Consider the following 15392-nt stretch of genomic DNA (forward strand, 5'->3'; position numbering starts at 1 on the left):
TTACAATTTCATTGCTTACACCGTTTCTTCTATAAGAAACTAGACTCAATAAGCTTTAACTTCATATTTTATTCATTCTCTAATTAGATTTCTACAATTTTTGGAGATTTTTTAAAGTTAGACTATTGCTGCTGTCCAAAACTGTTTTAGTGCAAAATGTTGATTTTCCTTTTGCCCCAAATTTCACAGTTCATACAATTCAGTCCTTACTTAATTAACCCCTCAATTAAACTAATTTTCTCAAATAATACTTTTCCTAGACATTTTAAGTTATTTCATAACTATTGAAATTCAGAATTTCCACATAAAACTCTAACTTCAAACTCTTTTACAATTTAGGTCCCAAACATTCACTTTCTATTCAATTCTTTCAATAAAATCAGCATATAAACAATTTAAAGCTCTAATTCTATATCAAATCATCATATACTTCCAGCACATATTCATAGAAACTTTCAATTTCTTTCATAGAATCAAGAAATAATGAATTCAACAAATGGACCTAGTTGTAAAAGTCACAAAAACACAAAAATTTCAAGAAATAATCAAGAATTGAACTTAATTGCAGTAAAAATATGAAAAACCAGCTTAAGGGAACTCTTCCATGGTGTTTTTGCTGATGAGAATGCAGAAAAATAAAGAGAAATCTAGATAATTCCACTTTAGTCCTAGCTTTATTAAGTAAATTTTGCAATTTTCCAATTTTTCCCTTATTTTCTTGGTGATTTCATGCTCTTGCCGTCCAGCCCAAATAGACCTTGGTTCTATTTTCCTTTTAAACCCTCTTTCTTTTATCATTTAATCTATTTAATCATTTCCTACACTTTTGCATTTGATACAATTTAGTCCCTTTTGTTCAATTAGCTATCAGTACTTTAAAATTTCTTGACGAAAATTTAATACTAACTTATTAACACTCCATAAATATTTATAAAAATATTTATGGCTCGATTTAAAATTCCCGAGGTCTCGATACCTCGTTTTCAATTCTAATTATTTTAATATATATATATTTTTGTACATTTCACTATTTCAAAATTTTTCCTAACTTCACATTTAACTTATACTCACTAAATTAATAATATTTCCTACTCATTTTTCGGATTTAGTGATCTCGAATCATTGTTCCGACACCACTAAAAATTAGGCTGTTACACTTCGAATCTAACATGTTTTTAATTGTGGATGTTTTGCCTATGCATCTCATGCGTCTCCTACTCCGAAGCTAGGAACATTACTCATCCTATTCGCCCTAGTTCAAATCTTGCCAATACCTCCTCCCAATTCAATCAGTCATGGTTGATGGATAGTTGAACAACACATCATCTTACTGCCAACCTTGATAATATTGTTATTCACTCTAAATACCGAAGTCCTAATGAAGTTAAAGGATTCATTTGGTTGTAATTGAAGTATAAATGCTTTATTTGAATAAAAAGAAAGTTCAAAGGTTTTTTTTAATATATTAACCAAAAAAATGTTGCTTCTTAGAAAATAGGGTAAGCATTCGATTTAATTGATGACAAGAATTTCAGGTTAGTTAGATTGGCTTATTTTGCTTCCCCATCCTTCACCCCACCACTACTACCTCCCTTGAATCCTACTTGTCGGCCACTGGCCTTTTTCAACATGAGGAGTCTCATTTTTTGGAATGATAATTTTGATTTAGGGTTTCATCCTTAATTTTTTTCATGAGAGAGATTTTCTTGAATCAATGAAGAAGTATACGGTGTCTAAATTTTATCTAGTCAACAATGACTTGACTTTTTTAGATTTACGTAAATTCATTTTTGTATACATTTGGTTCGATGGAATTAAAGTTTTATGAGTTTTTGTAAGTTATCTAAGAAGAATGTGATTGTTGAGGTTAAACTCAATACGCTACTTTAAGAGACTGTTTTGATGACTTGTGTTCGTGTCATTCGTGTCCTTGCCAACATTATTTTTAATAGTCTAAAAATTTTCATAGCATAGCTTGATTTTCTATTCAAGCATTTTTACCATTTTTTTTTCTCTACCTATACTTACATTATACCTTTAATTAACTTGGTATCATAAATCAACCATGCACCACCTTAATTAAAAAAATTACTAAAACAATCAGTTATATATAAAGTAAATTATATTATTATAAGTATATTTTTTATATAAAATTAACAAAAACTCGATTATAATAAGAGTAAAACTTGCATCAAAATAAATTTTAAATATTAATTTTACTTTTTAATCTAATTTTTTTCACCCACTATCATAATCAATTATATGTTTTACGTCGGTTTAGCTTTCAATGAATTAAGTCCATTTATTTATATTTTCTAATGATTTGCATATGAAATTTCCATTCTGAGAAAACAAAAGATTTATTTAATAAAATGGGCCTAAAGATAAGCAACCATTCTGGTAGGAAAATGATAACGTCCCGGTCCACGTGAGCTGTGCGGAGAGACGGTGGATGATAGACACGTTTGTCTTCAGCATCACTCACGTGACCGTTCGGCACGTGGCCTCACGTTATCGGGTTTTTATTTATTTATCATATAAACGTTATCGTTGAAACTATATGCTAAAAGAACCACAATAATACACACTCTAATGTCTTGGAACAAATACATATTTTTATTTATGTATACGCTCCTATGCCTTTTTAAGTCTTATCTCATTTGGTCCAACTCGAAGCATCATGGAAACCCGCAACCACATTTGATCTAGCCACGTGGCATTGATCACCGTCAGATCTGACTTTTGACACGAGGCAATGCACTCACATGGGCTGCTGACACCACCCACCCTCCCGCCCCCTATCACGTGCAAATTGGACCCATTCATGCAAATCCCAATTTCCTTTTACAATTAAAAGAAAAATATCAAAGTGAGTGAGAAATAAAAAGGCCTGTTAAATGGAGACCTCCACGCTAAGCAACGCCTTCGGTACCTTCACTTTTTCAGGCTTTACTTTTAATTCAAGCTTAAAAGAAAAAAGGAGAAAAAATTACAACTATAAAATTCTCAATAACATTAAAATCAAAGAATTATTTTACATAAATAAATAAGATTTAAGAACAGTAAAACCTTATCCTCTCTTCGGAGTATACTTGGTGTCAGCTAGGGGACCCACCTTCTCCGTCTCTCCGCTTCTTGATACTTGCCACGTGGACGTCCTAGCACTTTATTTAACATCGATAGTTGCACCATGCAGCCGCATTTCCAAAACCATAAAACATCCATGGATTTATTGGAAGGATTTTGGTAACAAGTAATATTAACTAAATATAAGATTTTCCAGTGTATTAAAAATAAATTATTTATTATAAATAACTTAATATATACATTTTAAGACAATAATTAACAAAAAAACTACACCTTTTTTTGTTTATTTCTTTTCCTTTGTGCTGTAATAGAGATATTAGTTCCCTAATAAAACTGCAGAAAAATAGGTTCAACGACGTAATAGAGCATATTTTTCACATTAATTAGCAATATATTGTCTCGTTCGTAATCCTACGTGGCAGTTTTGTCGAAAAAGTGAAAAACCCTGTTGGCATCTCCTTCTTCTATAAATCCTGACCGTTTAACTAATCAAGTTTAGATGTAATAATCGTGCTTATTAGTGGGGTTTGAATATAATACCCGAATTAGCAGGTGAAATTTCAAAGGAAAAAAAAAAAAAAGGAGCGGATATCAGAGAATAAATTAATTTTTTTAAAAAAAGAAGGAAACGTAATTAAAAATCATAAGCGCAACTCTCGAGGGAAAATAAAGCAGAGGAATCGGGCTGTAAACTTGGACGCTAATGCACAAGCCTTAGCGACAAGTTTAAAAGATCGGTTCCTAAGGATTGGATTTTAACACGATATAAAATTTTATCCTCTCCCTAATCATTGATTAATTAATTTGTTAATTACTTCTTTACCCAATGATGCTCAGTAAATTATGTTTAATTAATTCTGACCGGAAAATACATTTTTAATTTAAATTACTGTTATCGCCCTATGTGGCATGTGAGTAAACCGGAGTTGTAAGCAATGAAATAAAGATTGTGTGCAATACGTGGTGTTTATAATTGTTGTACACTTGGGTGATCATCACCAGTCACCACCATCATCTACTATCATCAACTACACGTGCGGTTAGATTTTTATCATCAATCGAAACCAAACTTGCGGGCCCCACCTTGATGGTGGCCCCCTGATTTTGTTAACCCTCGGATCATGACTTATTATTAGGTTTATGTCGTTTTTAATTTTGTACGAGTGATTTGATTTTAACATTTTAAACTATTTTTGAGTAATTTTCATGGGTTCTAATTGTTATTTGATTTTATATATAGAAGATATCATATATTAAAATTTAAATGTCAAATTAATTAACATTAGATAACTATATAATTAGGTTTGAAATTTACTGTACTTTTTACCACTATCATGTTCACGTATGATGATGATATTTAAGATTTAAGTCAGTGAGGCATTAGCATTGTAGATAAAAGTAGAAGTCTTGATTTTCATATATCTAAATTTAACCTTTATTACGTACAACCATTATTATGTGTAAATCTTTAGTTTTATCATGTATTTTTATGTAAATCTTAATTTAATTAATCGATTTTATCATGTATTTTAATTTATTTTTATTTCATTTTGATTTGATTTTGTAATTTGGTGACACATATAATTGTAATTTGTACTTTTAAACACACACAAAAAAAATATAAAAAGCTTAAACGAAAAGGATAAGTCCCTTGCAAAATTGACATTGTCTTCAACACCATGGATGTTTTATTTTTCCGTTGTGATAGGGATGCTAAAAAAAGGAAATTACATGGTGCTGAGTCTCATAGTCAAAGCATCCAAGGCATCTTCCACAAGAAGCTTCTCCATATACCAGATGGAGGTTGATGAATAAGGTACAAATCCAAATCCTACTTATTATGATTTAATGAAATGTTGTTATTTTATTGGACTCGATGTTTCTTCCAATAATCTTTAAGTACTTGATAAACAAAATTTTGATTGAAAACAATATTAATTTATTGAAAGATTCGTTAATTTTAGACAATTAATACTTCAAAATATTTTTATTTTATATTTAATATTAACAAAAAATTATTTAATTTAAAACATCGCGGTTTGATTACATATATAACTTTAAAAGAACCAAATTTTAAAATTTCTTTTATATTTGCTTTTTAAAAAAAAAAGCAATGAACAATAAACTAAAATAAAAGAATAAATTGAGACATGCATGTTAGTTTGAAAGTGGATCGATTTAATATAATAGCGTTACCCAAAAGGGCAAAATCTCAAAGAAAAGGGCAGTAAAGTAAGTTCACACTAGATTTTCCTTTATCCTAATTAAAGTTTATTTAAATTATTTAAAATTTCCATTATTAAAAAAATAAAAACGTCGTCAAAATGCACTAATTTAGCAGTCCGCCAGCCCCCTTCAAACGCAAATAAACCCTCAATCTCTCTCTTGAAAACCACAACTCCCCATACCTCTCTCTCTTTTCTCTCTACACTCACACATTTTCCTCACTATACTCTCCCTTTAACGCCACCTTCCCCTTCCAAATAAAGAAAAGTATTACCCCCCCCCCCCCCCCCAAATCAAAGCCATGGAGGCGCCTGAATTCGTTCCAGGAACCACCTGTTGTTCCCAATTCACGCCTGACAAACCTGACCATTTCATTGTCGAGGACTTGCTCGATTTTTCCAACGACGATGCCATTTTAACCGACCAAACCTTCGACTCCTTCTCCGCTGCTGCCCACTCCACCGATTCTTCCTCCATTACTCCCTTCGACACCTGCAATTCCTCCGCCTTCTCTGCTTCCCAACCCAATTTAGTAACCGGTATTGCTTCCCGTGCTTTTAACGATGGTCACTCCTCCGCTGACCTTTATGTACCGGTAATCCCCCCCTACATGCAATCATATATAGAAAATATGGCTGTTTTTTTATTTATTTATAAATAAACTGGAATATATATTTGAATGTCAGTTCATTATTTTTACTGCTTCCGCAAGCCAATTAAATAAATTTTACAACTACGTTTCTTCGGAATTTTTGTTTGAATTTCAAAAAGTATAGTAAGTCATAAGCAAAGATTTCACGTATTTTCTACTTTTTGATTATTTTCCCGGCAACCAAACAAAGATAAAGATTAAGAGCCATGTGCATGGCAACTGCAAATTGGTTAAAGCTGTGTGAATAGCTTTATTGAAGTAAAAAAAAAAATGAAAATTGGCTGATAATCATATGTATATTTTTTTACAGTGTGATGATTTAGCGGAGCTAGAATGGCTGTCAAATTTCGTGGACGAATCATTTTCAAGTGATGACCTACAAAAGCACCAGCTGATATCCGGAATAAAAATCCGGCCCGATGAATCATCAGAGACCGGAGGGTTTCAATCCGTTCTGCCCAGCCAAATTAACGACTCCATTGATAATGGTGACAACAACCACAGTAACAATACCAACAACCCAATTTTCCATCCAGACATGTCGGTGCCCGCCAAGGCCAGAAGCAAACGGTCTCGTGCTGCGCCATGCAATTGGGCCTCCCGCCTCCTTGTTCTCAGCCCGACAACTTCATCTTCAGAGCCTGACATCGTCGTACCGGTGCAACCACCTCCACCGAACCACCCTGGTAAAAAGCCCGTCAAAACGATATCGTCGAAGAAAAAAGAGGGTGGCGTCGCAAATTCGGATGGGCGCAAGTGTCTTCATTGTGCTACGGATAAGACGCCGCAGTGGAGGACTGGTCCCATGGGTCCCAAAACATTATGCAATGCATGTGGCGTGAGGTATAAATCGGGTCGGCTTGTGCCCGAATACCGACCCGCTGCTAGCCCCACATTCGTGCTTACAAAGCATTCAAATTCCCACCGCAAGGTGCTGGAGCTTAGGCGACAGAAGGAAATGTTAAGGGCTCAACAGCACCATCAGCAACCATTCATGCAGCACCATCATCAGAACATGGTTTTCGATGTATCTAACGGTGATGATTACTTGATCCACCAACACGTGGGCCCTGATTTCAGGCAGCTGATTCTAGAGTAGAGTACCTTAACTAAGGTCGAGAGTTCTTTAATTTTTTTCCCCCCAGAATTAATTTAGTTATTGAATTCATTAGTGAATTCCAGTTTTTTGTTTTTGATAATTTTCGTAGACTAATTTTCTCTTGAATTTGGGCCTTTTTCCTGCCAAATTTGGCAAACTCATAAACCCCACTTTTCTTACCTGAGGCAAATTTAGTAATTTTAATTTTAATTTTTCGGTGTTGATTCTTTATTTTGACTTCTAAGCTCCAGTCTCTCTCTCTCTCTATATATTTCACAAAATAAGCAATTGCTTGATATTAGATTAGATTAGTAGTTAAAATATAATTAATCAACATTACGGGCTCATTAGATTATTTATATCGAAATATCTAAGCTAATGCATTAAAGCTTCCCCAAGGTAGTTAGAATTTTGTAATGTTTATAGCATAAGTTCCCATCCATATCATTTATACAATTGCTTTGCAACCAGCAGAAGATATAAAGTCAAGAATCATTGTATTTATTTAGGGTTGCATGAAAATGTACAAGTCACATGGAGTTTTGGTTTTGTCAATAGACTGAAGACACACGAAACATAATTTAAGGTCCATCCCCACCGACAGAAGGTGAATATTGCAAAACCGTTTTCAAGGTCTCTACTTTCATAGGGTAAGGCTGTTAGCTAGAATTAATGGCATATAAGGTCAAAAAAAAATTGGCCAAACTTGATTTTTTTTAAAGTTGAATACTGTGCAAGCACAAGCAATACCAACCCTAATGCACCAACAGTCGTCTCTCCTATCCTTATTTTGTTGTTGAAGACTAGAACGTAGTACTATATATGATGCTTGATGATCAACATAAATTTCAGTGAGAAGAAATGGGATGACGAAGTAGCTTTTAAGTTTTTACATGTATACAGAGAATGTTTATGAAATCAATGCCTATCCCGTAACAGTTAACATCGTTTTCTGCGAATACCATTTGCACAAGTTTCCCTACCCTTGGGAAAAAAAAGGTTGGTTCTCACACAAACATGAACATGGAAATTCAGGTCTAGCTAGATGAATAAAATATACAGGAAAATTGGGTTTTCAAGATTTTTCAAAAAAAGAATTTATTCTGTGTGTATATAGTAAACCATGCAGCATGTGATGTGTGTAAGGATTGGAATCCGGAGAGGTTTTAATGGGAAAAATATGCTATACGATCAGTTATCTACTACAAATGCTTTTTCTTTTCCCTTTATTTATTTATGTGTAGGCATTATTGGTTGACGATACCTCTGTCTATGCACGATCCTAGGCAATGGTAATCCCATAGGCCTGCAAAATCATTTTTAATTAAGTAAAATAATATTCTTAACACTTTAACCACTTCTTCATTGCCTTTGTCTTGTTTGTTAAAACAAAGGAAATAACAGTACAGAGGTTAATGCTGTAGTATATATATAGGTCAGTTGTTAATATATGTACAGACACTAATTAATTTAATATGGAAACAGAAACGAAGCGAAGTTTGCGGTAGTCACATGCATGCCTCCCCTCTTCCATCCCGCATGCATATGAGTCAGTCTTCAATACCCCATCACTTACTCATCTTTTTTGTTGCCATTCCAATAACCATAATATGGATTTTAGTTTTAATATATTTCTTTTATGTTTTTAAAACTTTATTAGGCGATTACGTGCTATCTTTGAATGCTCCTATTTGAGAAAAGGAAACCAAGTGTTCTTTTTATTAAATAATTATTAGAAATATCCAGATATGGGAGTAAATAATGATGTTATAAATATATTGGAGAAAGTAATGAAAATATGGGCACCCATGCAGCAAGAGTCACATATTTGCTTGCATGATGCTTCTATTGTAAAAGAAGCTGTCCCTTTCAATGACTCCGCACCTGCACAATTTGCAGGTTTCTGCTCTCTTTCCTTTAATGGATAGAGAGATACACTACTTTTATCTTTTGCCCTTTTAATCATCTTCTTCATTTCCACTTTTTACTAAATGACATGGAACAACATAAATCATGTTTTTGGGGTAACGAAGGCAAGTATTTCGGGTTTTGGATTTGTAATTTTTTCGGGTGTTCATAACCTAATGTTTAGGGTTTCGACCTTGGTTGAGCAACAAGGTAATGAATATGATCAGGGCCACATAGCAAGAGAGTAAAGAAGGTAAACTTCACAGTTTTGGATAGAATTACATGGCGTGCAAAAACGATATGAATATGTCAAAATTTATGTGAAAACAAAATAAGGGCGAGTAGAGGAGACATATGTTTAGATTTCAGGAGCTAAGAAAAAAGGGATAACCAGACAGGGACGGTTCGACCACGCAAATTGCAAACATTATCCAATTTGCTCCTTGCGATGGCTATGTTTAATGATGCATGGAAGCACATGCTTGTTTTTACGAATACGTAAACATGCTAAAATTGAAAAAGATATACAATGGCAAGCAATATTCTTGGGGGTGATGGAATGGTAAAAAGGTCCCACAAGCAATGCAAATGTCGCGCTAATGGGTTTAGACATGGGCACCATAGCCAGGGCAAACTTTAGAAGACACATGGGGACACCCTCATCTCTTTCACCTTCCTTACTACTAATTGATGCTTAGGAAGCTAATATAGTCATAACATCACTTTACAAGGTACCTCTGCCGAAACCCACACCTAAACTAAACAGAACCGTCTTCGAAAAAGGCAAAGAAGGGGACACAAAAGAGGTACACTGGACACATGATGCCAAGGATTAAAAATGGATTTGAAGGTATACTTGACAATTTTGAACATGATACAAACAAAATAGGGGGAAAAATAATCAAAACATGACATGAGAACATAACACGGAACATACAATTAGGACTAGAGAAAATAACACAAACATGACATGAATAAATGAATTCCGAGTCTATTTGAAGGCCAACCAGGAAGCTTTTACTGGTAGAATAGGATGACAATGGAGAATGGGATCATGCATCAATTCATTGCTTTCACTTTTCATTACTGCAATATGAAATTATTTTAAACAAAAAGACATTTGAGCTATGACAGAATTCGAGTAACTGGCAAAGCAATTCTATAATTTAAAGTAAACTAGTTCAATCAATTTCCATAACTGAAATCTAAAGAGAGAATTTCCGAAATTGTGTAAAGTGAACACAATTCTTGCAGTGTAAGTTATGTCCATCAACCAAGACTTGAAATTTCAATTCAATTAATAACAAAAAGGACACACTTATGAAATAGAACAAATCTTCAAATGGACAACACAAGATGGAAAGCAATGACTATGATCCATCATGCTCTAATTCCTTCCACTTTTGCTATGTTATCGAGGCACACTGAGACCTAGTTCTGTACAAAATTATAAAAATAAGAAGCATTAGCGAGCAGTCTATAGAAAAGAAACTAAATGATGAGGTTTTAAATGGTGAATAAAGGTACCTCAAATGTATAAATCAATGGGGTCCAGAAACATATTTACTTGTGATACATGAAAAAAGACCTTGTTGGCTATGGAACTTATATGTTACTTGAGAACAAGTTAATGAAACATCTACAATAGATACGAGATAACTTGCAAAAAGGGCAGTCAAAAGTGGCACCTTACATATATCTATTCGGAAATTTCTAAAGAATTGGTCATTTAGCATGCATGGACAAAGCTATCCCAAATTTCAATCTGATATTTGAACAAAAGAAAAAAGCACCATCTCTGCATTTCAAAATACAGACAACCAAAGTGCAGAAAACAAAACAAGTTTGAACAATTCTTATGGCTCTACATTAATACCACAACTACAACGTACATTGAATCATTTATTTCAACAGGAAAAAAGCAACGTTTGGACTCCAAAGCTCCATCAATATCAATGGACAATGAGGACAGAAAAGGGCCTTCAGTTGTAAAACATTCTTAATTGACTGAGACAAATCAAACAACCTTATAGATCACATTGAAAAGAAAAGAATAACCAAGTAATAAAGAATGAAACATAATATAGAGCTATGGACTTGAACATATCGGTCATCTGTATTATATAGAGAGCCTATTAGAGTACGATATGCATAAAGTAAATTGTCAACATAAGGTAGAGTCTACATTTCCAATCATATTAGAGTATAAACAAAATCTTCAACTTTGACCAACAAAGCAAGATTACTATCAATAATTTTCAGTGCATGCTTAAAGAGTTATACACAACCTTATCAAACCATGTGAAAGCTCCCCAACTCAGGTTGTGTCTTTCTTTGTATCTACCCCTGTTCCAATACACCCAACTTATCAAATCATCATACATGTACATTTATTCTCACTCACTTGTTATTACAATTTAATCTCCCTTAAGTTGCCTAGCTCTTTTTTTTTTGGCTAATCTCTATTAGATTAACCATTATAGATATAAATTGATTTTTCATTTTTCAATAACAAGTCTAATTGGGTGACATCTGACCAGATGCACATTTAATGAACTTCAGCAGTTGAAAACCAAGCACAAACTTCTCATGCTTTGCCTTTCCTACTTGCTTAATTCTTATCTAACTGAACCCAAGTCACCTTTCTGTCTTCACTTTCTCTTGGTTTAGATTATCAACAAAACATTAACAAAGGGAAAACTTATACATTAAGAACTATTAAAAAAAAAAGGCAACCAACAAAGAATAGTTAGATGGTCTTAAAATTGATAGCTTTCAATGAGGATTCATTGAACATGAACATCATGGTCACGAGATGTCACAACCTAAACAAATAACATTGATTTACTATATTATTTAAGTAAAAAAAAAGTTGCTTACGGAAACAAAATTACAAACATTTTGGAGATTATCAAACTCCTGGATTTGCACTGCAAAGCATACCCTGAGACAACGACCTAGAACTCCTTGAATCGATGCCTAGACACGACGTTAACCGAGCTGAAGACACGGCTGAGTGGAGAGGCAGCAGAGATTGAAGACAACCCAATTGAGAAACAGACCTGAAAAATTAAAGCTAGACAATTTAGAAGCAAAATTTCGGTAATTTAAGGGAAACCCAAATTAGAGAAAGGGATAAATTAAAGCGTTGTTAATAAAATTGGAGAATTGGAAAAGAGGGGCCTATAATTAATGATAAGGTTTTCAAAGGGCTTACCTTGAAAATGTCGGAGAAGTGCAAGGAGGAAGGAGAGAAGAGGCGGGTTTTGGTTTAAGGGTTGGTTTGTTAATGGCGGATTTGAGGGTAGAGAATGTTGGTTTTGAGAGAGATCTAAATCGAGACGCCATTTTCTGAGAAAAATAGTGAAATATTAGGGTTAGGAGGAACTTTAGGGTTTTTGTGGGGTTTTAGCATTATAGGTTTCGTTGGGGCGGGGAAAATTACGAAAAGGTGAAATAAAAGATATTAATTACCAGAAGTCACTTTCTCTCTAAACTATTAACTAAACAACAATTTAATAAAATTTAGCATTTTTAGCAAATGGAACCTTTGGGTCTGAGAAAATTCCAGACCTGTAGTTATTATGCTATTTATTCTCTCTTTTTATTTCCAAAATTTGAGAAATATATGGACTAATTTCTCCCTCTTTTACAACCCTTTATGTTCCTTTTCTTTGTCAGTATAGTCAATACTCATTCAATTATTCAAATTTATGATATTCTTTGGGGAATAGATGCCAAGTTTAGAGGTGTTTGGAGGACTACAGTGAACAGTCTATAGATGCATTCATAATCCCCTTTATTTTTAGATTGTAACAAAGGCAAAAGACTGCTAAGACAATGATAAATAGCATTATTTCCTTCTGAATTTCTGTTGAATAGCACTAGATCATAACTTAATCAAGGAAAAAAGCAACCCATCAATGGTTAGAGTACATAATAGTCAGATAAGAAATGAACATTATGGTTCCTCAATCTGTTGTAGCAACAAATTCCAATTGGTATTTCATTTCTCCGTCCTACAATGAATGGTTAGAGATAATCCTCATCTACCAACGGCTCCAATTTGTTCTATTCCTTGTTCTAACTGGTTCCACAAGCCAACCAAAAGGTTGCTCCTCCTCCGAAACATCATTGTTGTGAAGCGATTAGACTTGTTACTGTTGACTGTGGAGGCACCATAAGAAGGGTCTTGTTTTTTTTCTTTTGCTTCAACAACATTAGAGCAAGTTCAACTTCCCTGTCACTGAATCAACTACCACCTTTGGTCCTGTACAATCACAAAAACAGATGTATAATAAATAAAGAAAATAAAACTTTTCTTCTTTTAGTTGTTGTTTACATTAATTCTACTTGTTATCACTCATTTCTTTGTTTGGTGAAAGTGAATTTCAACATCGATAAATGAGGAAGTGTATGCAATTATATCTCATACCATCTTCAGCTACCAAGCAATGGACTCATCATGGCATATAACATATACTATAACAGATAAGCAACTACAACAGTTCTAGAAGGAAAAAGAATAAAAAAGAACCAAACCAGGTCCAATGGCAAGAACTGTCTTTGATCCTGCTGAAACCTGTTCAAGAAAGCAGTCATGAGATCTTGGCCACAAATTTTTCTTTCAAATAATAAGCACTATGAATTTGGTACTCAAAGATCAAATTCAAGACCACACCATGATGTAGTAGAGAAACCGAGGAACCACTTGGAACCCTTAAACTGTGTAATAAAGAACCTCGAAGAACTAACAGTAACTAAGGCTATTGGTTCGTTTGTACGTTTAGGCCTGTCAGTTACCATTACACTGAAGTTACCTAACTGTGAGATTAATCGAAGTGATGCAAAAAAATACCTGTGTTCTTCCAGCATCAGCAACAACAAAAGTTGGAAGGCCAATATCCTCAGCTGCATCCCTTAACTTATTCCTGACAAAGAAAATGGAAGGTGCACTTACACAACCATATGTGTAACTTGACATACATGGTGAGAACCCACTCACTCCCAACAAAATCACCTGCTTACATTTCTTGTTGATTCCTGCACGAAACGACTATTTTGGGTTGCCCACAATCCTCCCATTCTCTTAAAAGGGATCGATCACTGCAATATTTTCAAATGATTTAATGTTCAATTAAACACCTAAACAAATTACTAACATAGACAAAGGGTTCCAACGGATCTTCCACTAGAGCAAGGTCAGACCAACTTACAAGTAAAGCTTGAATTAAGAAATTGGCTTATAATCAAGAGAAACATACCTATGCATTAATTCAGCATAAATGCCAGTGGCAGCATCTGTATATTTGGACAGGAAAATTCAGCGAAACAATTGAAAAGCAGACGAGATAAATTTTAAATCGAAAGTAGCAGCCAAGGAATCTCACGTGCACATTGGGATGCGATCTTCCCCGCTTTCATCTTTAGGTCTTGTCTAACCACTAAAACCTGCCATAAACAGCTCAAGACTCAATATTCCAGAGTTTATGAATATCATCAGTCGTTACATTCGGGAGATGTTAATAAACAAATAAATAAGACATCAAAGTGTTCCTAATTAATTAATCATAAACACAAATTTAAGTCAATTAGTTCAGCAAATATATGGAAACCATAATCAGAAACAATATATACAATCAAGTTAAAGCATTCAGAGGAAAAGACACAAAATTAGCTTCTTGGATTTATTATCAAACAAGTTGACCCACAATGCGATCCACTTTTGTATTTAAAAAAAAAAAAAACCTTCAGTCATGGAAACAACCTAAATACGCTAAAATAACATTACATGTGTTATCTGTAACGATTGTAGTAGGAAAGAATCAAACTTTAAGAAGTAACAATAAAAAAGAAGCCAATAAAAAAAATACCATTTTAAGGTCTTGGTCAGCATTAGAGGAAACTAAGTCTAGTTCTCGAAGCTTTCCAGTTAGGAAATTCTTCTTCTTGGAAAGGGTTTTAGTGGGTTTCGACAAATCCAGAAATAACCCCAATATGAAACCAATAACAAGGCCTGGAATAAAGTTTTCAGGTTTGAAACTTACTCCTAACAATGCACTTCCCTGTTTCTGCAGCTTCTGATATTGTATAACCACAATCAATTAGTACAAATTAAAAATAAAAAAGAGGGAAAAATAACAGCCAAAATGAAAGAAGTGACTGAGAAGTACCTTGTTTGAAGGTTGAGAAGAGTTTCGAGTGGGAGCCCACATGATCTTTGAGAAAATAGATTGAATTGGGCGTAAACTGGTTGTATGTGGGAAATGGAACAGCCAGGAATACTGGGTGAAAGAAGACGCTAGTTGTAGAAGAAGGGCTAGAGATAAAATGATTTGTCGTCGTGTTGGAATTCGCTGAAAGAATACAGGGTTACTGTAAAACGTAGTCGTTCAGGATAATATACTTTGAAATATAATT

General features: G+C 34.0%; 3 protein-coding genes across 8 annotated transcripts; 1 reads left to right on the plus strand and 2 right to left on the minus strand.

Annotated features, from left to right (window-relative positions):
- Window positions 1-5408: 5408 nt before the first annotated feature.
- Window positions 5409-7274, plus strand: LOC108482694 (GATA transcription factor 12-like). The gene is made up of 2 exons (XM_017785818.2): window positions 5409-5908; window positions 6276-7274. The coding sequence occupies exons 1-2, from the start codon at window positions 5615-5617 to the stop codon at window positions 7062-7064; spliced, it is 1083 nt and encodes a 360-aa protein (XP_017641307.1). The 5' UTR covers window positions 5409-5614; the 3' UTR covers window positions 7065-7274.
- Window positions 7275-10137: 2863 nt separating this feature from the next.
- On the minus strand, window positions 10138-12525 carry LOC108457875 (protein NONRESPONDING TO OXYLIPINS 2, mitochondrial). Of its 5 annotated transcripts, none has more exons than XR_001867189.2 (4): window positions 12190-12525; window positions 11853-12034; window positions 11261-11318; window positions 10138-10409 (listed from the first exon to the last, which is right to left on the minus strand). XR_001867189.2 is itself a non-coding variant. In XM_017757079.2 (3 exons), exons 1-2 carry the CDS (start codon window positions 12318-12320, stop codon window positions 11884-11886), a joined length of 282 nt encoding a protein of 93 aa, XP_017612568.1. In that variant the 5' UTR covers window positions 12321-12523; the 3' UTR covers window positions 10138-10409; window positions 11853-11883. The 5 variants fall into 5 exon arrangements, 3 of the variants coding, with proteins under 3 accessions (XP_017612568.1, XP_017612581.1, XP_017612560.1); XR_001867188.2 differs by having other exon boundaries at window positions 11871-12034; window positions 12190-12519; XM_017757079.2 differs by lacking the exon at window positions 11261-11318 and having other exon boundaries at window positions 12190-12523.
- A 300-nt stretch (window positions 12526-12825) lies between these two features.
- LOC108457865 (uncharacterized) lies at window positions 12826-15391 on the minus strand. Of its 2 annotated transcripts, none has more exons than XM_017757054.2 (8): window positions 15146-15391; window positions 14846-15052; window positions 14363-14423; window positions 14237-14273; window positions 14001-14078; window positions 13831-13903; window positions 13515-13554; window positions 12826-13242 (listed from the first exon to the last, which is right to left on the minus strand). In XM_017757054.2, the coding sequence occupies exons 1-8, from the start codon at window positions 15185-15187 to the stop codon at window positions 13193-13195; spliced, it is 588 nt and encodes a 195-aa protein (XP_017612543.1). In that variant the 5' UTR covers window positions 15188-15391; the 3' UTR covers window positions 12826-13192. The 2 variants fall into 2 exon arrangements, with proteins under 2 accessions (XP_017612543.1, XP_052884760.1); XM_053028800.1 differs by having other exon boundaries at window positions 15020-15052; window positions 15146-15388.
- Window position 15392: the final 1 nt, after the last annotated feature.

Source organism: Gossypium arboreum, chromosome 5 (assembly GCF_025698485.1).
Source record: "Gossypium arboreum isolate Shixiya-1 chromosome 5, ASM2569848v2, whole genome shotgun sequence".
NCBI lineage: Eukaryota > Viridiplantae > Streptophyta > Magnoliopsida > Malvales > Malvaceae > Gossypium > Gossypium arboreum.